Genomic DNA, 27,500 nt, shown 5'->3' with positions numbered 1-27,500 from the left:
AGACTTTGGCACTCACGCTCGATGCCAGCTGGCTTATCTCTCAGAGCTCTCACTCGTATCCACTACCCAGTATGCCCACAGGGCTGTTAAGAAAAGCCCCATGCTGGAGCTTTCTGCCCCGAGGTTGGCATGCCCGGTATTCACGGGCGAAGGTGCCAGGCAGTTTCGGTGAGGGGATACGTGGGTTATGGAAACTAACAAGCGGGTAGTGCTGGCGAGGGCACATCAAGCCAAAAGTGACATCATGGGATGTGCCTGGTGTTTGGTCATTTCTTCCACACTTCCAGTTTTGGCCACAAGAGGGCAGACTCTTGGTGTTCAACAGTGTATGTGAGGGGGTGTGTGTAGGCTATAAATGAATGTGGTGTATAAATAACTGCTCTGTTGTAGCTATGAGGTGGGTATGAATGAAAATATGACTGACCGTTACAAACTCATAAGCCGTGGATGAAAGATGGGCTTTTATGCATATCATACTGTACCATGCCCCTGTAAAGTCAACATGTTTAAATAAGGATACACACACACACACACACACACACACACACACACACACACACACACATATTCACACACATAGTCTAAACGGACTTTAACCCACAGGTGTGGATCTCTCTCCCCAAGTTGCCCCTCCCTCAACCTCCTCTTTGAGCTCTAATACCCCTCTCTCTTTATCTTTAAACCCACGCTGCCTATCTGGCTATCAGGCTTCTCAGTGGATCTCTGCACTCATTGATCCACACAGGCCCCGTCTTAGAGCACTTCACACGGGGGTTAAGTTGGTCTCTAATCAGCTCAGATAGGAGACTTTTATCAGCCTGCCAACGGTCCAAGAAAGCAACAGCTAAGACTACAGGGGAGTGTCTAGACTCTGGGAATGTGCATAAGTGGGAATGGGCTTACATACCAACAGGGCTTAGACATTGGAAACTTATGTGAGTCAAAAACTCCATGAGGTGTTTTTGAGGATAATACAATTTACATCAATATCAGCAACTCCCAAGCTGTACGTATCTATAGTATATACAGTATATGTTATACTATACAGCGTACCAATCAAAGTCCATTGCTTGATAGAGAAAGTCTCTCTTGATAATTGTATCACTTCAACGCTAAGCCCATAATATGCTTGTGCAACTCAGCTTTGCACACATTGCAGCATTACATTTGAGTTCTCTTGAGCCATGTGAGTAAAATCCCTCTTTCTCTTTTTGTCTCTCTCTATCTCTCTCTTTTTCCCCCCCAGATGAAGGCACACCGGAAGGTGAGTGAATTGACTGGTTTTGTCCACAGACTCTCTCAGCATATCAAAATCTTTGTGTTGTGCTAACGTTAGCGAATCCGTTAACTCATCAAAGGCAACGGACTGAAAGTCTAAGAACAGTAGTGCTGCCGAGGATGAAAGGAGAAGACACGCGAGTGGGGGTGAACAGAGGTTCACCTCTGTGGAGGTGTACAGATGTGAGAAGAAAAAAGAGGAGAGTAGGATGAGAACAGAGGATAGAAGCGAGGAGGAGAAAGGCAAGAAGGGGTGAGGCAAAGACAGAGGAGAGCCAAGTCAATGGGTACATCGCCAGCAGCATGTGAGACACCTGAGATCTATATTTAACAAGCTAAAGTCACCAGTCACTCGTCAGGGCCAAGTGGCGATGTTCTCACATGCTTGACGCCAGAACAGACCGTGACCCCCCCTCCGCAGCTTGCAGTTAAGAAACCTTAGAACCGGAGCAAGTAGGAGCACTTAGAGGAGTGAGGAGAGTATCACATTAGAACGTATGTGTAAACAAGCTTGTCAGTCAGGCCCGGGCCGGTGTTGCGTTGATTTCTAATGGCCAAGGTTGTCAACCCAGAGTAGTCACACGGTACGCCATGGCCCGCCCAATGTGTGATGGGGGCCCCTGTGTAAATGTGTGAACGGCCCAAGGAAAAAGCCAGAGTGATGGCCTTGCTTGATGCCTAGCGGTGAGGAGAAATGTAGTGGTTGGAGGGAACGTAGCATTGCAGTGACTGACTGGCGGGGAGATCTGGTGATGTTGACACAGCTGACAATTGCTGTCAAGCTGGGCCCCCTCTGCCTCCCGCTCCCACACCCCCTGCGCAAGTTCTCTTCTATGGTAGCACATGTGACCACTGGTGATCACTGGTGTGTTTGGATGTCATCCCAGGCAGAGAGTTCAACCTTGAAGCTTTGGAAGTTTCAAAGGCTTCTTATGGGAGGGCCTGGTGGGTATGAGAAAACAAAGAAACGTAAATATACAGAAAGAGAGAGAGAGAGAGAGGGGAGAGAGAGAGAGAGAGAGAGGGGAGAGAGAGAGAGATAGGGGGAGAGAGAGAGAGAGAGAGATAGGGAGAGAGGGGAGAGAGAGAGAGAGAGAGAGAGGGGAGAGAGAGAGAGAGAGAGTGGAGACTTAAAAAAGGAATAATTGGGGGAGGGGATAGAGAGAGTAAACAAAAGGAAGTTAAAATGTTCCATAGTCCCACAAATACCTTCGTACATTCCATTGGAAATGAAAGAAAAATAACAAAAAATAAATACAACCAATATTTGCCCTGAATTGTATTAACAGTTGTCATCAGGGACAAGAAACAAATAAATTAATAATAATAACAATACAAACAACACGTTTAAGATCTTGGGAAGCCCTGTATATACCACCAACCAAAAGTAAGTAGTGACTACATAATCTAACACCTCAGTGTGCGTAAACTGACATATCTTACTAGCATACCCTTTGGTCCCTGGGTCCAAACCCCTTTCTCCCTGGAACTGACTACAGAGCTAGACACATGTGTTATGGCTGGGCTCTAAAGCACCTGGTCTGCCTTATCCGGCACATCCCAGGGGGAAAAGGAGTTTTACAAGGACCTTTCACGGGTCCTCATAAGAACCATTATAAGTGTATGTGTGTGTGTGTGTGTGTGTGTGTGAGTGAATGTGTGTGTTTCGGTATGGATGAGAGTAAGGGTGAGTTTGTCGTGTGTTTGTCTGTGTGTGCTGGTAAATCTACACATGGCTGTGTTTGCGTTTGAGCCTGAGCAGATCTGCGTTTGCCTTCTGCGCCAATGAATGGGATGCACACCATCAAATGTGATGCATATTTACATGTGCTGCACAGCAACTTGACCTGCGTTGACCATGACAACGCAACAATGTTTGCATGCATGTGTGCATCTACTTGTGGATGTGTTTAAGTGTGCGGCGAAAGAGAGCGAGAGAGAGAGAGAGTATGTGTGTGTGTTTGTGTGCTCTGAGGCAGTGTGTGTGTGTGTGTGTCTGCGGCAGCGCTTGCATCTTCGCTGTGTTTGTCACACACTCAGACAGTGCTGGTCCTGAGGCCGTGGCGGCGCCCACACCTGAGATTACTCTTGAGGTGTCTCCCCCTACAGGTAGGTGCTGGAAGGCTCTTTGTCCCCCTTGTGTCCCCACAAACCCCCAGTCCACCCCCACACCCCTCAGGTCTCTCTCCCGGGTCTCTATCATTCCTCCTCCTCTATCGCTCTCTCTCTCTGTCTTTCCCTCCCATTTCTCTCTATCCACTGTTTCCTCTATCAGTCCGTGTCCCTCTCAGGTTCCCACAACACCTCAGACACTACAGTCCACCCCCCCCCCCCCCCGTTTCTCACTTCCTCATCTCTATCATTCCTTTTTCTCTCCCTCTCTCTTTGTCTTTCTCTCTATCCCCTTTTTCTTCTATTAGTCTGTCAGTTTCTTTCCTCTGTCTTGTCTATCCATCGGTCGGCCTCTTGTCCTCCCCACATCACTGTGACCTCACGAGTGAGTGTGATTTGTGAGTTTCCACCACCACAGGTCTCTTCCACTATGGCTGTTCACCCCTCACTGTTGATGAGTCACCCACTGTGTCTTTTTCACACACAGACACACACACACACACACACACACACACACACGCACACACACACACACACACACACACACACACACACACACACACACACACACACACACACACACACACACACACACACACACACACACACACACACACACACACACACATACAAACAAACACACAAACGCAAACACATACAAACACACACACACACACAAACACACACACTCAGACACACACAAGCAGACATATATGCCATCATGTGCACCCTTGAACACTTGCATGTGCTTGCATTGCTGCTTGGAGGCTTGGCTGTTCCCATACGTTCAATCTGTGCGTGCGGTCTGACTCTGTATGAGGTGCTGGCGAGACGCACTGGTGAAGCTCTCACTATACACTCATTATACACTCAACACTTGCACTCATATGACGGATGCAGTATGTTCTAGGAGAACAAAACACAGCTGGGTTTTTTTCTAATGTAAAAGCAAATAACAACGCAATCCAAATACAAACCATACTTATGTGAAAATGTGGTCCAATTTGGCAGGTTGATTCTTTACATATTTGGCTTGGATCATTACTGTAGACAATGTTTGTCAACATGAACAGCTGTGTTTCCTTTGTGAGGTTAGCGCCACAGACATATTGGGGGATATTAGGGCTAATCTTGGCATATAGGCTGAACGTAGATTATATCATCTTATCTTGAACGAACCTTTGCACCGATATTTCATTAATTTCATTGAGCCCTTACGGACGGTATCTTGAGCATGAATTGAGCCCAGTCCAAGACTAAAAGAGAATTTCAATAAAAAAATCTCCATTTAAAGTGCTTTTAGTCGAGGACAAATAGGCTTAAAGGTGATTTTTCACATAGATCTCCGTTTCTCAAGGTCACCGAGTACAGTACATGACATGCCCCCAGAGCGTAGTGCTGTAGCTGCCTGGCTGCTTTAGCTGTTGGAACTAGCTACTAGCTATTAGCATTTTTTTGTACCGACAGTACTCGGTGACATGAGAAACTGAGATTTATGTGAAAATTCGCTGGATTTCTCCTTTAATCCATGAATGGAGAACTGGCTACATACTGTATGTCCTGTTACTTGCCAATCTATGTCTATGCCCAGCACCTCATACACAGCTAAAGAGCTGCATGTGTGCTTGCCAGAGCTGTGGCTGGCATGCTTCAGGCTGACAGGCTGCTTCAGATGGGCCCTGTGTTTGCTGTGCAGAGGCTGTAGCCGCGGGCAAAGACCCCATAGGCACCGAAGGGCAGGAAGTCACTGAGTCCCAGCCCATCGTGTCTGAGGTAACAGAGACCCAGCCAATGGGGGCAGAGGTCATGGGGCCTGAGCCAATTGTGACAGAGGTCACTGACCAAGAGCCAGTGGCGGCAGAAGCAGCAGAGCCAAAGACAGAGCCAGTTGTGGTTGAGGTCACAGACGCAGGGCCAACCGCAGCAGCGGTGCCTGAGTCAGCCCAGCCAATAGTGGCTGAGGTGAAGGATCTGGAACCAGTAGAGGCTGTAGAGGTAAAGGAGGAAGCCCCCCGCGCCTCCCCTCCCCCGGGTAAGTACTGCTCAGTCTCTGGCCATTAACACTTTTCCCGAAAGCAAGTTCTGGATCCAACACAGAACACTGATTCCACTCAAATGCCGCCCAAGACCATACTTCATTCTTCATTCCAAATTCTGAATTCTAAATTCTAAATTTGGAGTCCAAATTCCAAATGACAAAATCTCTTCTATTTTCAAAATGTGTTTTCTTCAAGAGAACCAATGTCATGATTTGGTCATAATGAGAACCAAGGGGCTGATTTGGTAGAACCAGTGTCTGTGCGGATGAAATGAACTATCCTTGCTGCCCACTGCGGTGGACAAACCCAATAAAGCCCCAGGCATCAGCTTCTACTTCGCTTAGAGAGCAATGAGGCTTCAACAGCTGTGTTCGTACTCAACAGCCCAACTGTGTACAAACTATACAATGCCATTTCTAATTTTGATATTGTTATAGTTTGGGTCTGAAATGAATATTAAGGTTTGTATATTTATGAAGCGTGCCTAATATGAAGACTATTTGCATTAGCACTACCTTGGTACAATGGCCTATGGCATTTCTGTATAAAACTGAGGATGAGTGCAAATCTGGTGAATGTGCAATCTTTAACTTGTACGATACGATAGCTGTCATCATTAATCATTTATCATCATATGTGAGGTGTGTGTGTGTACTATATGTGTGACTGAGAAAGTGAGACAGAGAAGGCTAGTGAATGTGTGTATGGATGTGTGTGTGTGTGTGTGTGTGTGTGTGTATGGATGTGTGTGTGTGTGTGTGTGTGTGTGTGTGTGTGTGTGTGTGTGTGTGTGTGTGTGTGTGTGTATGGATATATGTGTGTGTGTGTGTGTGTGTGTGTGTGTGTGTGTGTGTGTGTGTGTGTGTGTGTGTGTGTGTGTGTGTGCATCTAACCTGTACTAGCCTCGTTCCGACCAGCTCCCCCCGTGACTGCTGAGAAGGCTGCTGATACTGAGCCGGTAGTCATGGTGATAACCCCACCCCAACCTTCCACAGGTCGGCCCCTGCAGTCTGACACATTGCGTGTCACACTGCATGCGTTTGTATGTGGATGTATGGATATATAAATGGGTTGTCACCAGGCTTGGAATTTCACCATTCTGGGGGCAAGGCCACTTGGCCTTCAGTTGGGCATATTTGGTGGGGGGCACAAAGGCCACATGTCAGGGCACCAAGGCCAAAGTTAACTATACAGTAGTAGGCTATAAAAATTATCAAAGTTGTATTTAGCCTATTCACTGCAGTAGACCTGCATCACTGTATGAAACATTACAAAAACATGAAACATGACCTATTACATATAACTGTAAATCATCTGATCATCTAATAAAAACAGATATCTAGGCTATATATAAAATGTATTTTATATTTGGCCTGCTATTAAAATTCATGTATTGAACAATTTAAATTTAAGCACAGCTCAGCTTTAAGAAACTCAAATAGCCTAGATGCATGCTTAGCATTTTGTGATCATAAAGGCTACTTTCACAAACTCTTAGTCAGCTGTCCTCTGATTTACCAATATCTAGGCGATATTTGTAACATTTATTTTGTATTTGGCCCGTTATGAAATCATGTGGAACAATTTAAACACATTATAAAACTTAAAGCCCAAATTTGGAGACATCCATGCATGTCGAAATTTACTGCAAATTCAACTGGATTACTCTGGAACGGCTAACTATACAGGGGGACTGCTTTACACCTTTGTGTTCGGTAAGGTCTGCTGTTTATTGTGATATGTGGTTTGTCATGTGTTAAAAGAAGGGTTCGTGAAGTATTCAGATGAATGGGTAGGGAGATCATGGACGCAAAAGCTTCAGTAGAATGTATGATTAAATGGAATTATATTATTTACTTTTATCGCGAACCGTTCAATACAGCAATTATCGGCTAACATCGTTTAAAAGCTGAGAAAAAGCTCTTTCATGTGATACTTGTGATGTCTGTGTGATGAATAGGCTACTTCGCGAGTAGTTCAACTGAGAAGAATGGGTGAATTTGGACACACTTTCTTTCTTGTGCTATCACTTTCTCCACTGCGTAAAAGACTACATTAATTTGCGCTGTGAATGCTAAGATTATTTTGACCACAGGCTAAATAAAAATTGCTATTAGTAGGACACAAAGCAGAATATTGAAAGAAGGGGGCACCAAGGCCACCGTGGCCTGTAAACCTATGATTTTCAAAGGGGCTTCACGGCCAACGCAAGGGGCTACGACGGCCATGGCCGTCGTGGCCGCCGTGAAATTCCTACCCTGGTTGTCACACTTCCTGTTTATATGTATGTATGTGAATGTATGGATAAATAAATGTGCTGTCATACAGATTGTTTATGTTGTGGATGTATGGATTTATACATGTACAACTACCTGTCTATATGTATGTGTATGTTTGGATATGGGCAGTGTGTCATGCTGCCTGTATGTATGTGTATGTGCATATATATATATATATATATATATATATATATATATATATGTGTATGTATGCATAAACCTGTAAATTATTTGTGTGTGTGTGTGTGTGAGAGAGAGAGAGAGAGATATATTTTGTTAAAGTTGTATATGTGTGGGAAAAAAGTCACATATGAGTCATGACATACCATCTCTGTCATGGTTGGGCCTTGGTCTCATTCAAAATGGCTGCCATGCTAGCTAGCTGCACTCTCTCACTGTGGTTGTGCACAAAAAACTGCCACTGCCAGCACGGCGCATACTACCTGTGGCTCCAAACCAGCATGCTGCTCTGACCCTACCAGTGCATCAATCCACATCCACACATCCATCACACAAACACACATACACACACAGACTAAAGTACTTACAAACATACATACAGTACCATCCCACACACACACAGCAGTTCTAGAACTCATTGAACATTCTCAGCCATGCATTCTTAACTGTGAACACACATCTAATCAATGCATGTAGTAATATGGGCACAATTCATCCTCCACACTGTCACTGTCACACACACACACACACACACACACACACAGACGCACACACACACACACACACACGCACACAAATCCACACTCTCATCTCATTTAATCATCTCACACATGGGTGTAGTATATTTGGACCCCACTGTCCTGTCTTGATTGGTGTTGCTTGTCATGTCAGTCCTCCTCTTCTTGGATATGGAGCACATTGATAGGTGGGTCTATGTGTCAATCATACCTTTATTGCAGATAAAGATGATGACGCAACAACCAGCACCCCTTCACCTACCCCTCCAGGTTGGTAGTCCCCCCTCACAAAATAAATAAATAACTACATAAATAAAAACGATTATTTCAGATGACAGTTGCTATGGAGACCTCAGAGTAGTGCTGAACCCTGGAGACTATCACCAAAGAGACTGCCATCAGCGTATTTTAGAATTTGTTCCAGTTGCCATGGTGAAGTGTACAATAACGATCTATTTCTTGAGGCATTCTGTGTTTATTTGTTTTTTGGGGGGATTTAAATCGTCCAGATGCCTCTTTGATATCTATTATGCACCTAAAAAGGCAGCTATTGCTGGTGAGCTCAGCTATTGAAACTAATTCTGTACTATGTATGGCAGCTATTATACATACGTACATTATACTGCAAGTGTGAGACTCCTGGACATAATCTCTACTGAGCCCCCTGTTCCTACAAGCACACAAACCTTTATATACTGTGTTCCTAATGTCATATAAAGGTTAAGATGTGGAACACATCTATTACTATATAGATAAAATCATGCATTCTACCTCCGCATGATATTTATGTATATATGAATTCAAATGAAAGCCCTGTTCATGTTTTGTGTATGTTATATATATATAAAAAGATTAAACCACAGTATTGTCTCACTTCCATTTTCAAAGTGTTTCCTTTTCAGTAAAAAAAGGTTTTTGACAACAAAATAGTGTTATCATGAATTATTTATGCAGGGCAATGTGAAGTTTTTATCTCCTCCTTTAATTATGATAGGTGCACCAATTCTCTAGAGGTTAGATTGTAGGTTTTGTATGCACTTATTGGATTTATCCAATTTCATAAACTCTACCTTTTCATAATCTCTAAGATTTCCCTCTTCCATATTCTCATCATATTAAAAAAATGATTGATTACCCACAATGCTTTGCTTTCTTCCACAGAGGATGGAAATACTCTCAAGAAACTGTCTATTGACCTGCCTAGTAAGAGCCCTCTGTTAATTCTCCAGCAGTAGCTCTGACCAAACCGATAGAGTAGAGCAGTGTTTCACCTGTCGGACTCCTGAGGGACCCCCAGCACTGCTTGTCACAGCTCACTCGACAAACAAACAAACAAACCAATAAACAAACAAACAAACAAACAAACAAACAAACAAACAAACAAACGTGCTCATGGGTTCTTTGTAGGGCTCTTGTTACACAGGCGATTCTCTACATTCCCAAACAAGATTCTTGACAGAACCCTCAGAGGTTCAAAAGTCTTTAGAATCCTTTGAGGAAAGAATTATTTGCACCACTATGCTAGGGTCATCATGCTATCTAAGTGCTCCATGTTGATACATTAGACAGACAGTTTATTGTTTACTGGTCACCATACACGTTGGTGTACAAGAGCATGTTTCATATAAAGGAAATCACTTGGCCTGTTTGTGCTCTGTGGTAACCTACATCTCAAATCTCTTTTAGAACATTTAAACATTAAAGTCAGGGAGAATATATGCAAAATTGTCTTTAAGACTGGACACCACTTTAAATGTGAGACTGACACAAGCAATTCTGCGAATCCCTCAGAGTGTGATTGGGAAAAACTGGTTTGGAGTAATACAAGCAACTGATAGTACGAAAAAACATGTATAGAGACATGTTTAACTCTCTTCAGTTTAGAGTCCATTGATAGGACCTTAACCCAACTTAAACAAATGTAGTTTAGCTGGTAGACTTGCCAAGTCTTTGTTTCAGAATGTCTTGTCTTATGCGCATTTTACTGTTTTGGTCTCAGTTTTGTGTTTTGTGAGACGCTGACACATAAATAAATATTTATGTGAACAAGTTTGGAATTCTAAGCATGATGCCTGAATAGATTTTTCTATGAACTTTTACAAAGAACCTGAAGCCTGAAAGCTTAAAGTTCATAGAAATTCCAAATAGTATATTATTATATATAATTTCAGTCATTACATCTCTAGCATTTCAGGATGTTTCAGAGGGTTGAGGATAAATTGCATCATGATGAAATTCCAACAGTCAAAGCTTGATGTTGTTTGTTAATGCATGACCGGCCCCAAATGTATAAAATGTCATTGTGTATGCTTGTAAGCTGTGTGCATATCTATGTGTGTGTGTATGTGTAAGTGTCCTCACATGTACAGCACCAGCTGTGCGTGTGTGTATTTGTGTGTGTGTATGTGTGCGCGTGTGTATGTGTGTGTGTTTGTGTCTAAGCGTGTCTGCTGCTTGTCACCTTTACAGTATTATTTACTACAATATGCTGTAAACGTCTCTCTGTCTCCGTCTAGATGATAGCATCCCTCAGTCCGCCATGGGGAGAAAAGACTCAGGTAATATCTTAATGCCCAGAAACGCATTTATACCCAGGCCTCACACCAGCCTGCATCACGACAGACAGATGGTGCTGAGGCTGAGAGGGTGTTTGATCATAGGATAGGTATACGTCAAATAAATTAACGCATCGCAAGTTCAAAGAGTGCAGTGGTTTTCAGTTTAAACTAGTAAACTCTCATAAAGTTAGTATACAGAGAATTTGGTGTTCATTTCACCACACTGAAGGGCCCAATGGAACCAGGCCGACTATAATATTTTATGTGGCTTGGTTAGTTGGGCCTTGAATGGCGTTGTTATGAAAAGGGCTGGTTTTCCTAAAACTCCATAGTGCCCCAACTTCCCTTTTCCTCTTGGTTGCTTGTAGGAAGCTATGGGATTTTTGGGAAAACAGTCCGCTTTTCCATATGCCTTGGGGAAATGAACAAGACTGCTTTTTTTATCCCTAGAAAGGGAGTATATACTTCAATGGATAAATGTAGGGCAGAGTGTTGTGTTGAATGTTAATTTTTATAGCTGCAGGGTTTACTGCTTGTTGAGGTGTTAAGAGGCAAGAATCATGACAAAAGTGACAGGATAGTGTGTCAGTAGTAGGTAAAAGTGATGGTTTGTTTACAAGTGAGTCACCATGGACTTACTGGAAATCAACGTGTCAGGATGTCTTCTGGGGGATATCTCGAATAAACTCAAATAAAGTTATAAAGAAACAACATTCCTCGATATGACACGCCAAACATTCTAGTTCCATACTGTGTGTATAAATTATGTCAATCGTTCTTTTTTCCAGCTATTCTCCACAGGGTCCCACTAATCATCTTTTCTGTGTCTTATGTTCATGCTTGCTATGAGGCTTTAGTGTTACTGCTTTTCAAGCTTTAGATCCAGCTTGCTATGCTGTCGTTATGAATGTGCTATGTGAAAGAGCCATTGGGTTTTCTCAGTGTGTTGTGTGTGTGTGTGTGTCTGTGTGTGTTTGAGAGAGAGAGAGAGAGAGAGTGTGTGTGTGTATGTGTGTGTGTGTGTGTGAGAGTGAGTGAGTGAGTGTGTGTTTGTGTAAGTGTGTGTGTGGAGATAGTCTGTTGGAGCCCAGGAAATGGTGAGTAGAAATGCCGGAATATGTATACTGAAATAATTAAATGGTGATGATAACATGCATCTTTCTCCTGATTGGCCAGTGTGGTCCTTGGGGGAAGGGCAGCCCCCTGAGGACTTGGACAAGTCAATTGAGCCTCCGCCTCTTTCCACCCTCCTGATTGAAAGACCAGAAACATCGTCCATTTCCGTTGGTGAGTGACATCAGAAATGTTTTGTTTGGGGGTGCTGTGGTGCAAAAGGCTACAGCACCAATACCATGTATGGGTCCAAGTGCCCACGGGGACACGGGTTCGAATCCGACCTGCGGTCATATCCTAATCCCACCCCATATCTCTCTCCCACTAATTTCTTGTCACTCTAAACTGCCCTATTTAGAATAAAGGCAAAAACCCCCCCAAAATGTTTTGTTTTATTTCCCTCATGGGCAAACAACATATGGCTAATCTCCTACAGTGTAAAGTAATGCAGAGTTTATGTTTTTTTTTTTAGAATTATTTGTTTGTCAGGACTGGCAGTTTTTTTTAAATCTCCCCCCACTTTTTCAAAACAGATAATACATAGGCAAACTCTTAAATTGACTGTACTGTACATTTACTACAAATGAAGCCCAAAGGTACTTGAAATCGATGATGGTAAGACATAAGAAAATATATTGATGGTCATTTTGATACCATAGATTTAATAGAGACCCAATAGTAATGAAAAATCAGGAACAGAGTTTATTTACAATGGTGCGCATCAAGGGAGAGACAGCATGACTTCATCTAAAGATCCATCAGCTGCTCTAACTAGACAAGGAAATAGTTAGGGTTTAAGTATCCTTCCAGGCTGACGGGAGATGGCGTTGGTCATCCCATCTCACATGGACTACACTGAATCAGACCCTGATTAGTGGCAACCTGGCAATCTGGAGCAGACCGCAGCCATGCAGAACAGTAAAACACTGCAAAGTCATAATATTCCCGCTTATCTCTAAATAAAGTCACACACAGTTATACACAGGGACAGTACAGATATCATACAGTCATTACATAGAATCATACTTTTAGTATCAAAGTGACCCACTAATGAGAAATGCAGAACATTAAACCACATATTGGAATACTGGACATAATGCAGAACATTAAACCATATATTGGAATATTGGACATAATGTTCTATTCCACTTTCTCTCAATATTGATAATGTTTTCTCAGGTGATGACATCACCTTTGTTGCCAAGGTGGAGGCAAAAGACCTGCTACGTAAACCTACAATCAAATGGTTCAAAGGGAAATGGATGGACTTGGCCAGCAAGACAGGAAAACACCTGCAGCTGAAGGAGTCATTTGACCGCTTCTCCAAGGTAGGCCTGCAAACCAGCCTATGACAGGAAGGTAAGTCTCATGCTTAAAGGGACCGTATGTAAGAAATGTATTTCAATTAATCATAAAATGTCTCTGATATGTCACTAGACATTAAGAAATCATGTTCATTTCAAATACTTATATCACTGACAACAGTAGTCTGGCCAGGATATTGTCATTTAAAAAGTGAAGTTGCAGCCCTCAACTGATGTTGATGTTGTGTTTTGGCCTGATGCGCCACCCTCTACCTACTAATCATGAAGTCAGTAGTGTTTTAGCATCTGGGTTGCCAGCTCTGCCAGTCAGGGGGGAGGGGGAGGGGGAGGGGATACATCTCTCTACAGTAATTTGAAAGTGATTGCAGTACCAGTTTTTGCCACAATCTTACACACGGTTCCTTTAATCAAGCCCATGATCTTCAGCTGCAGAGTCAAGATTTTAAAAAGTGCACAGAGAATGTCTAATACCAGGAGAAGTTTCACTCTCAGAACAATTCCTGTTTCTGAGACTGGCTGCAGTTCATCTAGAGGGCACTCACGAGCAAGCTCCGAATGAATGGAAGCCTATGGAGCTTCACTGATCAATTTTCTGCTCAAACCACATGTTGATCATTAAATGTGGGCCTTCAAAAAGAAGTGCTAACTGATGAATGTAGTGGACCTTCAACATTTAGTCTTTGTAACTGTTGTGGTTAATGTCACAATGTAAACACTTTTTGCTTATTTTGTTGATCTACAGATTCACACATTTGAGATGCACATTATTAAGGCCAAAACCAATTATGCTGGGAACTACAGGTGTGAAGTGAATTACAAGGACAAATTCGACAGTTGCTCCTTTGACCTGGAAGTGAAAGGTTTGCAGTGTGCAGATTTTTTTTTTTGTATTAAGAGATCATTAATTATGATTTTTTCTTTTGCGAAACTTATTGATGTTCTTGGCTAATTGTTTTTCAGAAATTGAAACTGGTCAATCAAACGTTGACATTCGATCAGCTTTCAAAAGAAGGTACTGAGAAAGATCTAACCACCACCAGGAAATAAACTTCCCTTTTCAATATCACAGATCTTAGAATCCCAATAGGTCTTATTATGACCACCGCGCAGCGAAGCGAAGCGAAAGGAGGGTAGGGCAGACACAGTTTTCTGTGAATATCTCGAAAACCGTAGGGTTTAGGAGGACCATTTTTTTTTGTATGTTGATCTCAAGGGGCCATATCAACCCATTTCATAACCACTCATTTCATGTATAGCGCCACCTAGTTAAACACAAAAAAGTAAAAATGAGGTGTTGTAATTGAAGGTATCTGTGACCTAACATAGTCAAAACTGCACGAAATTGGAAGTGTAGGATCATCACACCCTCTGTATGCACGCCAAATTTTGTGGAATTCCGTTCATGGGGGGCCACACAATAAATTAATTTATGTTACTATACACCAACTGGCCTGTAGGTGGCCGGAGACCGTTTTCTGTGAATATCTCGAGAACCGTAGGGCCTAGGAGGTCCACCTTTTTTATGTATGTTGGTCTTAAGGGGGCATGTCAACCCATCCCATTACCACTTATTTCATGTATAGCGCCACCTAGTTAAAAATTAAAAAGCAAAAAATTAGGTGTTTTCATCACAATATCTCTGGCTGACAAGGTCAAAACTGCACGAAATTAAAAGTGTAGGATCATTATGACACCCTCCGAATGCATGCCAAGTTTTGTGTACTTTCGTTCATGGGGGGCCTTACAATAAAATAATTTATGTGTACATTTAGTGACGTACACCAACAAGGATTCCCGGGACACTGAAAGACCGGGGTACACAAAACTTGGTGGGCATGTACCCCCACATGAATAGCATGGAACCGTCATTTTTCGTTTTGATCTGTAGCCCCCCCGCTGGACTGGACCCCCCAAAAGGAGGGTAGGGCAGACACAGTTCTCTGTGAATATCTTGAGAACTGTAGGGCCTAGGATGACCATTTTTTTTCCGTATGTTTGCCTCCAGGGGTCATGTTAACCCATTTCATGTGCACACATGTGCACAAACAGATACACACACACACACACATACATTCACAGTAATCATACGTATGACACATACTCACACAGTAGACATGTATGCTTGCATGCACAGGCACATACGCAGGCACACACACAAGCACGCACACGCACACGCACACACACACACACACACACACACTCACACACACACACACCCACACACATAACATAAACATAACACAAACAATCAAGAATTTCTCAGAATTATGAACAGGCAAGATGGAGGTGGGGTTGTATAAAATTAATTTTACATGTGAAATCTATGAACTAATCATGTTTTGGTACTTGTTGTCTAGCAGATACCAGTGAGAATTGAGTGTGGATAATGCAATTTAGTGAGACAGTTAGAATCATATAGGCCTTTCAGCGTGATTTCTTTTTGTGGAAAAAATGTGCTGGACTGGGCAGCGGTCATATTTTGTACCGCTCTGCGGTACATCTAGTTATTTAGAATTTAGGAATTATTTAGAACAGATACGATTTGGTTGTCTACTTAAAGGAAAACTCTGGTCGAACAACAACTTATTTTGGATGACAGTGAGTGTAAATTTTCATTGGGGACCAAAATAATGTTAATCGGAGTAGCTTTGAGTATGATTGGAATATGTATTTGCAAGGAAATATCATATAGCATAGACAAAAAAGGATTGTTACCTGTGCCTGTGTAAAAATAGGGTATAAAGAAAGACTGTTTGTGCAGTCAGTATACATTACCTATCCACCCCCATTATCTAGTGAGCTTGCCCTCAAGGCTATGCTATATGCTGCTTCACAACTGCTTACTCAGGTCTTATTCAAATCTACTCCGATTAACGTCATTTTGGTCCCCAAAGAAAGTTTACACTAGTTCCAAAATAACTCCAAAATAGAGTTTTCCTTTAATGCAACACAAATGCAAAACTCAAAGTAGCAGAGCAAATACCCCTTAGAAGAAGTGTCGTAATTCGTCCGCCGCTGACGGCCCTCGAACCCGCACACCTCAACACACACCGGCATGGGAGTCGAACGCTCTAACCACTGAGCTAAAAGCCCAGGCTTCCAACTCAGCGGTTAGAAGCATTCTTAAGGTTAGGGCTGTGAGGATTTACACAGGCAACTAGCACGCTAGCTCAGTTCGCCTCCGTTACAGAAGCAAAAGTGTACAAGGTTAACATGCTTAGGTGCCTTAAAATGTACAGGAATACATTAACATTGTTTTAAACACATTTAGAAAAACACCACCTTAACTCACCTTAGATACCCATAGCAAACCCAAACAAGGGCATGGTTTGATTAAGGGACAAGCTGGTTTCCATCAAAGTGGAAATGATTAACCATTTATAAAAGGGTTATTACCAGAAACCAATCAACTCTAATGTGTTCTGTTCAAAAGGCCAACACTTGCATCTCCTCACCCAGAAAGTCAACAACAATGTGTCAGAAAGCAACGCAAAAGTACAAAATCCCACCCCTTTGCACATCCTTGCAATCATATCTGTGTAGTGTTGCCCAGGCAACACTGCAGAACCTTTGTGAGGATGCTAGTATGTGGGTACTGGGATTGCTCTTGGTAGCACTTCCACAAACCCGTTTTTTTTTGCCAGTTTGATCTTTTTTGTTTTCAAAGTACATGAAAGAGAGGCAAAAAAAGGGTCATTGTGAGAAGTGGCCAATCATGCGTTAGCACTGGCTTAATGCATAGATTGCTATAAGCCACCTCAACTTTGCGTTATTCTGTTTAGCATTGTTCTCTGTTTAGTGCCTGTTTCAATTAACGGAAATTTCCATTAATCTCTTCTTGTCTGTATAACAGCAGTGAAGGCCAGGAGGATGCGGGCGAGCTTGACTTTAGTGGTCTTCTAAAGCATAGGTGAGAATTGCAGTCTGCCCCCTACTGGGCGGAGTCTTTTTTGCACCTTCTTGTTCTTTTTCACGTCGAGCCCTGACAGATTTCCTCTTCTTCTTCCTCTTCAAGCTTTTTTTTTCTCTCTTATGTGTTTGGTTCCTTTTAGAGTCTTTGTTTTTTTTTCTTGTGTTTTTTTCCCTTTTATCTTCTTTCCTCATTATTTTGTAAAGGTAATGAAGCTATTTGTCAAGAACAAATCCATGGTATATCGATAATTCTACATTACTGAGCAGTATTGCTTGTTGTAGATCTTAGTACCCCAAATCAACTGAAAGTCATCAGGACGTCTTATCTTTCAGTTTTATTAATCATTAGCTATGAGGTTTGAATTTGTATTTGTTTTCCTTGGCTTTGTGGTGTACAACACCAGACACACACTCTCTTGTACAATAGTCAGGAAAATCTATAACAATACAAAACCGAAAAAAAAAGTCGAAAATCCCTCAGTAAATTTTTTTTCCACTTATTTTGGGCTTGTCTTCTTCTTCTTCCCCGCATATTCAGAAATGCCAGGTTAGTAGAGTACCATAGGTAAAAATTAACATTAGACCTTACTACCGGTAAGTATGACCAATCCTGAAGCTTTCCCAGCATGCAATGTAGTTCCAGGAAGTGGACAAGCAAGAGTGTTGGCCGACTGTAGTGTGGTAACACTTCATTTGAAGGCAGCATTCATGACTCCCTCCAATTAGCTGTCAGAAATGATGGAAATGGTATCATCCACCATTGGTCCAGTGACCTTTCCGAACATGGGGTCCATTCCAGTCATTCTTGACCTGCTGTTGGACTTCTTGTAAATGAAGCTGCGAAATAGTGTTATCACTACACAATCATTTCAAAACTAGAAAACACACAAGTTAAAACTATTTTTTTCATTACTATATGTAGAGTAGTTAATAACTGCCTGATTCTAAGTGGACTTGAAATGTTCTCTTGTTTTATGGAGTAGAAATTGAAAACAATAATGCCATGCTGTTCTAGGCCTTTGAATCTTTCTGACATTCAGGAAATGTCTATGAAAGAAAAAGCTGTTTGCCTTGAGTCTGATATTGACTAAACCGCCTTCTCACAACCTGAACAAACATACTTATTTAACTGGTCTTGTTGGTTAACTGTAACCTAACCCCCCCTGCCATAAAACAACTTTACTAGCAGTCAAACAACCCTGATGTGATTAAAACCCAAATGTGATTACACTCAGACAAAGGGATGGGCTCATTTCAGCTGGTGAGAACGTTAGATAAGACTGCTCTTCATGTACTGAAGGTCATCTTATCTTAGAACACTCCCATTTAACTATCTTGCATGACATGCACTGAAATCGACCTGATCCTTATATGTTCTGAAATAATAAAAAAAAAGTAAACATGACATTCCTCTCCCTTAAAATGTCATTGAATCCCTTTTATCAAATGCCCAAGCACAGTGGTAAACGACACTGAGTCGAATCTTGGCCAAGTATGGACCAAATCCGTCTCAAAGTCAAATGCTACATGGGTATATGGTTATAATCATGAACATCCATACATACCCACACTCCCATTAGTTTCTTCTTGTGCACCTCCTCAACGTTAGTGGCACCACAATAACATGGTTATTAGCATTTTACTAAATGTTAATACATAAAATAAATACACCACATTCTGTCACAGACCCCCCCCCCCCAACCATAAAAAAAACATTACTCTCCCCCTCTCCCATCCTTCCTTTGCTGAAAAAAACCTTTTTTACACATTCCCTAGTCACTCCACACTAGAAGACCCCTAAACTGAGCAATCAGAATCCCTCTGACCTTTTCGCTAGCCTAAATCTTTTCCATCTTCACGTAAGACTTCATTTATCACAGCGTTCTACCAGAAAGCAGCCAGAGTACTTGGCCAAGCCCATCCCTTTGGTGACATGTCCTGAGGAACTGAACGAGAGTCAGACAGAGAAATTGTAGAGATAGTGGGATGCAAAGAGTAAGGAAGAAGGAGAAAGTAAGAACCATAAAGGGAAAGAGAAATAGAGAGAGAAAGAGAAAAATCTGAGATGTAGAGAAGCAGTAATAGGAACAGGTGGGAGGAAAACAGAGGAAGTTCCATTCTGATCAGTTTTCTGGTCACTACAGTAGTTCCGAAACTGGTCCTCTGTCATTTAAAGGTACAGTCAGAAATTCTAAGCCAATACATGTTTGTCAAATTCACTGAATCACTCTCGACAGTCATTTAGTTTTCCATTTTGTGTATGCTAGGGGTTTCATCAGCTATCATCAAGTTAACTATTAAAAACACTAGTCAGTGCTATAGGCATCAGTCAGCTAGTCATGGACAAAAGACGTTCATATGTATGGAAGTACTTCACTGAAAATGGCATCTGTTGTTTCACAGTGACATGTAAGTTGTGTACTGCAGTTTTAAAGTACAGTAAGCACATGTCTGCCATGGATAACCATGAACCCCCACCCATCCCCACCAACAGCTAGCACTAGCAGTAATAATGTTAGCCTAGCACTGTACCTAAATAACGTGTAAATAACGACTTGTTGACGGGTCGACAATTATTATGAAATTACAATTAGTAAATATCAGTATCTGTGTAACCACTAGTGTATGTGTTTGAATAATTGTGGTGTTTGTGCATAATCATTTCACTGTAAACAGTAAACAAACATACAGTCATAGTGCCACAGTGACTCGTGAGTTATAAACTCTTATGATTGGCTGTTCAGCTCAAATATCAACATCCATTTGCCAGAATTACTGACTGTACCTTCAACAAATTTCAGACCTGTTCTACACTGTACCTTTAAGAATTTAGACCAGTACTTTCCCCCACTGACTGACTCTCACTGCTGATGGAGTTCTTTAGGACACGTCGCAAATTCACTCAATTTATGTCTGACCTCACGCTGCCTCCCTGCTTCACCTGTGGTGGTTCCCTAGGGAACCGAAACAGGAGGAAGCCCCCGACGTCGACGTCTGGGAGATCCTCAAAAATGCCCGACCGGACGAGTACGAAAGGATAGCCTTTGAGTATGGCATCACTGACTTGCGTGGGCTTCTGAAGAGACTGAAGAAGACGACGAAGGTCGTGAAGAAGAGTGAAGGTGCTCGTGATCACTGCTTATTAGTATTTTCAACACAGTTCCCTGATGGTATTCAAAGTCTAGCACATTTGGCCATGGAGGACGAAAGACACACACGAAAGACATGTTTTCATCTTTAGTAGTAACACACACCACTATGGTATTACACAAACAAAATCACAAACATTTTTATTCAAATACACTGAAATGTCCAAAATGTATTTAAGCAATCATTGCAGGATCACAGAAAACTCACAAAGTAATATGTAATGTGTATTTTAAAAACTGTTTGTTGAAGTTTGTCAGTGACAGTGGATTTTCTTACATGCAACCGATCTGCGTTTTATCCAAAGCTTTTGCCAAGAAACTGGATCCAGCGTACCAGGCGGACAAAGGTGGAAAAATCCGACTTATCGTCGACCTAGCAGACCCAACAGTGGAGTTAAAGTGGTACAAGAACGGTCAAGAGATTCGCCCCACTCCCAAGTAGGTGACATTTTATTCCGTCTGGTCTCTCTCTGTCCCTCCTTATACTGTCACATTAATTTTCACCCTCTGTCTTCACACAAATGAAAAGCATTTTTGGGGCCCCTCTCATAAAATAAGTTTCATTTGTGGTCTTGCTCCTATTTTTTGTTGTTTTGATGAACTTTCTTTTGTTTTTTGTTTTGTTTTCTGTTTTCATAATATAGAGATGTGTTTGTACTGTTTGCTGTGCTTGGGCTTTCCAGCAATGGTCCACAGATGCAAACTGAATGCACCGCTATGCAGTAGCGGCATGACATGACACATTCCAATCCTCACAGATCAACAAACTCTTCCCACAGAAAAAAGAAAAAAACAAAACAAAACAAAAAACAACAATGAACCAAATTGTTAACAACGATTGAACCAAAATATTGTTGTCCTTTTCAATGCAACAGCTGTGCAACAAGCAGGAATGTGTATCCATCCTGTGAATAGTACTGTGTTGCACTCAATTCTAACTTCCTCTGGAACCAAATTGCATTGTGAATTATTCGCTGGCAATTCCAAACAAACATGTAATGTTCTCTCAACACTGTTGAGGGCTGGAAGGCGATGTGTAGGAAGCGTCCTAAGGGTTGACATTTGGTCCTCAGCTACATTCAGACAGAAATGTAGTATGCTAATGTACTTGGTCAATTAATTAATTGTCCTTTTGCAATTAACGACAGGTCCTTCCTTCTTCAGACAGGAAATGGCAGTGCCTTCTTTACAGGTCTTTAACAGTGGCTGGCTTTGTAGTTATCTGTAGTAAGTCCTCAAAATAATAACAAACAAACAAACAAACAAATAAATAAATAAATAATGAAATCCACCTACATGACCCACACAAACTTTGTGAATTTTACCAATGGAATTCCAGAGCCTGTGGAAAAGATGGTGGCAGAGAAAAGGGATTGCTGCTAACAAATCACACTGATACCATGTAGTCTGAATTTGCCTCTAAACATGACAGGGACAGAGAGTAGACATCACTTTAGCCTGTATGACAGTCAGCAGTAAATAAGTAAACATTTATTTATATAGTGCCATTTCTGGCCACTCAACCCACTTTACGCAAAATAAACAATTATTAAGTCAAGTCCATGGACAATGGTGGCTCTGTTGGTGTAAGCAACACAGAGCATTGTGTTCTTGAACGTAGCGTCTGTAGACCCCACCTCTAGAACTGTTATGTAAACAGGACCTGTGTGGCTGGGGGTTGATATCCTGTGTGCAGAGAAACAATGTCCCTTGAGGAGACGGGAAGTGTTAGGACAAAAAAAGAAGATGTGAAATGTCCCTTTTTGTCTCTACTTTGCCTCACAGTCCCCTGGTAGTAAAACAGTGAAGCGGTTTAGTAGATTCGGTGGAGGAGTGCGGTCACGGACATGTTAGTGTATTCAAGACAGCTTGAGACTGATCAGGTTTTACACACAGCCTCTTAAAGCAGCACAGTAAAATCTGCTGGGTAACACAGGCTAAGGTCAGAGGTCACTCAAAGCCAGTCGAGGTTAAAGCCATCTGGAAGGTCACTGCACTTTCCCATTCGTCTGATCGCCGGTGGTATATCCCCCAGGATTCCCTGCTTCCGGACAGGCTCCACTGTGCTATCTCTCTATGTTTATGGTCATGTTTATGTTTACTTGTTGTTCTGTGTCACAGTGCCACTAATGGCTGCTCCAGCCACTAGTGACTTAGGCATGATGTCTGCTGTACCTTGTTCCTTCTGTCCTGTGTGTGTCTGTGTGTGTGTGTTTGTGTGTGTTATTGCCGGGTTGTCTTTTCTCTCGTGTAACCTCCTCCTCCTTCGCCGCCTTCCTCGCCCTTGTCTGCTCTCTGCTCCGGAACACAACTAAAGTAACCGGAAGTAAGTCGGCTCATCTGCTATACAGCTCTATGAACGCTGACAGTTCATGTTATTTCATCCTATTTAGAGTGAGACCTCCTGTTTTATTGACCATATTTACCATACACTCTCAGAGAGAAAAATATGCAAAGCAATTGTTGACAATTGTTGTTTTTTGTGGGGCAGGGTTCTAAGGTATGAATTTTTAAACAACTAAATAGTTCAAGACTTTTTTTAAAGTACATTTACCTATTTATTCTGAGCTATATGCAAGATGCATTTGTATATATTAATATGAATTAAGTATTGCATTGTATTAGTGTTAAGTTCTATTTTTCTGTGCCGGTACAGTATATGATGAACTCACTCTTGACCCATAAAGCAAAGCTGAAAACCTATCATTTTGTTTATTTACATGAACTGAAACCCAAATCCTTACATAAACTGATTATGGCCTATAGAGATGTAGACATATATTCACACTTCAGATGTGATTTTGCACAGCATTGCGTGGATGTTTATAAGTTGTGGGTTTGTTGGATAGGTACATCTTTGAGCACAAGGGTACTCAAAGGATTATGGTCATCAACAACTGCCAGATAAACGACGATGCTGCCTACTCAGTTAGTGCTGGAGACGAGAAATGTTCAACTGAGCTCTTTGTTAAAGGTACTCTGCCTGTCTGTCTGTCTGTCTGTCTGCGTGTCTGCACACTGTCTCTAAAGGTCCCAGTTTAATGGTGGGTGATACACAACGTTTCGACCACTCAGGTGTACCTGACGAAGCCCTGAGTGGTCGAAACATTGTGTATCACCCACCATTAAACTGGGACCTTTTGAGACAGTGTGCGGATATCTTTTGTTTTACTCAGTATTTCTAGTATCCAGCACCTGTAGAATCGTTATAGATGTGCGTACACCTCTACACTTCAGTTCTGTCTGCGTGTCTGCCCAGCCTGCACAGACACACACACCCACACACACACACATACTTCCAAATAATCACTGTCTGTCCCACTCTAATGATGAAACTGTGCTCTCTCTCTCTCTCTCTCTCTCTCTCTCTCTCACTATCTCTCTTGGCAGAGCTCCCTGTGAATATTGTGAAGCACCTGGAGCCTGTGAAGACTACAGTCAATGAGCGCATTGAGCTGGAGTGTGAAGTGACTGAAGAGGGGGCTAAAGTGAAATGGTACTACAACGCAGACTTCTGTACTAACAATAAATAATATGAGTGCAGACGTGCTTGTGCACTATTATAAGGTATTATAAGTACAGAAGTATGTGAATTGGAACGCAGACACAGTCTACTCCTTACCTTACAGTCTACTCCTTACCTAGACTAAAAACACTGTTTCAGTGGAGATCTTTATTGAAGTTCTCTTTTAGTTTGACTTGGCATAATCCATGACATTTATCTGAGATGCTTAGATAGCAAAAAAAGCTTACTCAATAGCTTAGATAGCTATTGAGCAAGAGCACTACATGTGCTACAGAGCTGAGTGTAGATTGGGTTTCTATCTGGTGATGGAATGAAGAATGAAACCCAGACTCCATATTTTCACAGGATGAAGAATGGTGTTGAAGTCCCAACTGGAGTCCGGTCTCGGTACCGGGTGAAATCCGAGGGCACCAAGCATTGGCTGATCATAGACGATGCCACGAAGGAGGACACTGGCACTTACTCCCTCAAGGCAACAGGGGGCACCACTGAGGCTCATGTTCAGGTGGACTGTAAGTACCAGTGTTCTGAAATATAGCCTTCTGCTAAGGCCAAGGTTCACTTAATATCAATCTAAGACAAATAGACAGCTTACTGGATGCCTGTCACAAGTGCATTCACACTTTTGGAAAACAGACGTGACTTTTTTCCTTAATGGACAAGCAAATTAACTTTTTGGTCAATGTCAAACTAGTTGAAATTTGTAAGACATTTACATCGTATCATTCAGTAGCATATACACAGTATCTGTAAAACATCTGTAGTTTGAGATCAATGTATCTGTCAGTTTAAAGGAATGACTGCAAACTTCTCCTCAGTTGTTATATTTATGGTTACAGAAACATCATAATCCCGCAAGTTGTCTTGTTGGTGCTCCTTTATTTCCCTCTGTGATCATATCAGTCAGTTCGCTTTAGCTTTTTCGCTTTTTTTTTGGATGGATAGACTGTCTGGTGGATCATCTGTTTTCTTGTTCTATCTATCTATCTATCTATCTATCTATCTATCTATCTATCTACATCTCTCTCTCTCTTTCTTCTCTTCTTGTCTCAGTGAAACCTCTGAAGATCTTTCAGGATCTGCAGGATATGACGGTTCTGTTGGGTCAGCCTCTTCCCCTCCACCTGGAGATCTCCCCGGGCAACGTTCCGGGCCGCTGGTACCGCAACGGGCAGCTGATCCAGTCCAGTGACCGCATCAATATCCTCCACCGGGCCAGGTATGAAGAACAGTACAAAACATGTACACACACACACACATAACTCTCTCTCTCTCTCTCTCACACACACACACACACACACAGTCACACACACACACACACACACACATTCACTTAGTCAGGTCATTTTATATGCAGGACATATGTATTACTCTGTGCATTACTGTGTGGGCAGTGTCAGACTAGACCCAAGTTCCAAGTATCCCGAGTGATCAAGCCTTTAAATGCATTAAGCATTAAGCATTAAGTTTAATCCCATCTACCTTTGTAGAGCAAAGCATCATCAAAACACAGGAAAAAACATCTCGGTTTGTACACTGATCATTTTGAAAAGTTTCTTTGTAAAGACGAGTTTTGTTTTTATTGTTGTTTATGACAGGAACCACAGGCTGGAGGTCCAGGCCGCCACGATTCATGATGCAGGAGACTACATGTTTGTTCCCGAGGGCTACTCTCAGAGCCTAACTTGCAAAATTCAAGTTCACGGTAAACAGCTAGTGCCCCTCCTCTCATTATCAGTAGGATGGTAGAATTATTCAGAATAGATTCAGCAGTCATTCAACACAATGCCACAAGATACATTCATTATTTCCAATACAAGAAGTTTTGTTTTTTCTCAACTCAGCGGTTGGCATAATTGTCTAGCCTGACGAGCCAGACCCACATTAAAATGTAGGGTCTGGGTGCTCACCGTTCACAGTGCTCAGTCCGAGGGGCGGGATAATCGGTTGTCTTTCAAATTCCCTCTGCACGCAATAGGACAGCGCTGAGTCCCATGCGTTTTCCCACCAGCGGAGCTAGTTGGCTAGTTCGAACTTTTGCCGTTTAGCTTAACTTGTGTCACACTGTTGACCAACAGCAACATTTATCTTCTTTTTTTTTAAGTAGCAAGGAATTCAAGCCAAACTGTTGCAACTCTGCCATCAATCATTATGTTAAGCCCACCTAACGACTCTATACACGATTTGATTGGCCTGATAGAAGTTTAATTTTTCGAGCTCACAAGCCAACGGAGAGTTGCTAGACTAGCCCTGGAAGCAAATGTAATTTGCTGCCGCTAGGGTGCGTCTAGATTTCTAGGCTAATAATTGTCCGGTTTTTGAATGAAAATGATTTATAGGTCTATTTTTGTCAATTCCAACTGAACAATATTGATTCATCTGAACTAGCTGATTCAAACTAAATCTGACAAAGATTATGGTTATTGTTATGGCTATGGTTATTCTTGCTGGTTATGGCTAGTTGTATGGTAATGTCCTGCTGGCTATAGTTATGGTTATGAGTATGGTTATGGTAAATTCCTGCTGGCCGTGGTTATGGTTATGATAGATTCCTGCTGGTTATAGTTATGGTTATGGTAAATTCAAGGTGGTTATGGTTATGATTATGGTAAATTCATGCTGGTTATGGTTATGGTCAATCCCTGCTGGTTATGGTTATGATTATGGTAAATTCCTGCTGGTTATGGTTATGATTATGGTAAATTCCTGCTGGTTATGCTTATAGTTATGGTAAATTCATGCTGGTTGTATTTATGGTTAGGGTAAATTCCTGCTGGTTGCCCCAGCTGAGGTTTTGCTCTGCCCTGCTCTCCTCAGATCCTCCCAGGGTGCATCTGGAAGCGCTGAATGCCCCAGACAACACCATCACCATCGTTGCCGGAAACAAGCTGCGTCTGGAGGTCCCCATCAGTGGAGAACCGGCCCCAAGAGTGGTCTGGATGAAGGGAGAGAGGGTGCGCTTACAATTCTTATTTCAACATTTGTAGTTCGGCTCTACAGGACATTTAGAAGAGACAAGTGAATAAGTTAAAGTAACACAATGTAGGAATTACACTTTTGGCAGTTTTCAACGTACTGGGTACCGATTTAGCATAAATGGGGATGCACAATTAGTCTGAAACAGGGTATTAAAGCTCTAAAGCGTTACAGAGGGATCCAACAAAAACACGACATGGTGCAATACCAGGCTTCCCTAATACATTCAACAAAAACACAACATGGTGCAATACCAGGCTTCCCCAGCACAATCAGCAATGTCAGAGACTCCAGTCAAATAATTACATTGTCATGCTTTAATACAACATAGAAGAATACATGATTGCAAAAGATATAAACAGAAGTGACAGGTGATATTTGTCTAAGTAACAGCGAAACAAGTATCCCTCTGTTGTAAAAGATATTGCCAGATTAACAAGGTTAAAACCATTTGGGTTCTAAGTTATTTTCAGTATTATCACAGCAATTAGCCACTAGATAGATAGATAGATACTTTATTGATCCCCAAGGGGAA

At 42.0% G+C, this 27,500-nt stretch overlaps 1 protein-coding gene across 1 annotated transcript in view; it reads left to right on the top strand.

The window, feature by feature from the left end:
* The window catches only part of mybpc1 (myosin binding protein C1), a 52,689-nt gene that overhangs the window by 7,762 nt on the left and 17,427 nt on the right, over nt 1-27,500 (top strand). The window contains exons 2-22 of the mRNA XM_076296985.1: nt 1,247-1,264; nt 3,319-3,387; nt 5,087-5,422; nt 6,347-6,424; nt 8,629-8,676; nt 9,568-9,609; nt 10,923-10,964; nt 12,141-12,251; nt 13,257-13,405; nt 14,145-14,262; nt 14,363-14,414; nt 17,256-17,312; nt 20,273-20,436; nt 20,769-20,901; nt 22,781-22,789; nt 23,313-23,437; nt 23,854-23,959; nt 24,335-24,501; nt 25,043-25,208; nt 25,588-25,694; nt 26,807-26,943. Of these exons, the coding sequence (XP_076153100.1) occupies nt 1,247-1,264; nt 3,319-3,387; nt 5,087-5,422; nt 6,347-6,424; nt 8,629-8,676; nt 9,568-9,609; nt 10,923-10,964; nt 12,141-12,251; nt 13,257-13,405; nt 14,145-14,262; nt 14,363-14,414; nt 17,256-17,312; nt 20,273-20,436; nt 20,769-20,901; nt 22,781-22,789; nt 23,313-23,437; nt 23,854-23,959; nt 24,335-24,501; nt 25,043-25,208; nt 25,588-25,694; nt 26,807-26,943 (2,234 nt within the window). The remainder of the gene's footprint in view (nt 1-1,246; nt 1,265-3,318; nt 3,388-5,086; nt 5,423-6,346; nt 6,425-8,628; nt 8,677-9,567; nt 9,610-10,922; nt 10,965-12,140; nt 12,252-13,256; nt 13,406-14,144; nt 14,263-14,362; nt 14,415-17,255; nt 17,313-20,272; nt 20,437-20,768; nt 20,902-22,780; nt 22,790-23,312; nt 23,438-23,853; nt 23,960-24,334; nt 24,502-25,042; nt 25,209-25,587; nt 25,695-26,806; nt 26,944-27,500) is intronic.

The sequence above is a fragment of the Alosa pseudoharengus genome, unplaced genomic scaffold (genome assembly GCF_046254945.1).
Source record: "Alosa pseudoharengus isolate Yale_2024_CS ecotype anadromous, Long Island Sound unplaced genomic scaffold, YU_APseudo_1.1 YU_APseudo_1.1_scf_20, whole genome shotgun sequence".
NCBI lineage: Eukaryota > Metazoa > Chordata > Actinopteri > Clupeiformes > Clupeidae > Alosa > Alosa pseudoharengus.
This window is presented reverse-complemented; position numbering and strand designations above follow the sequence as displayed.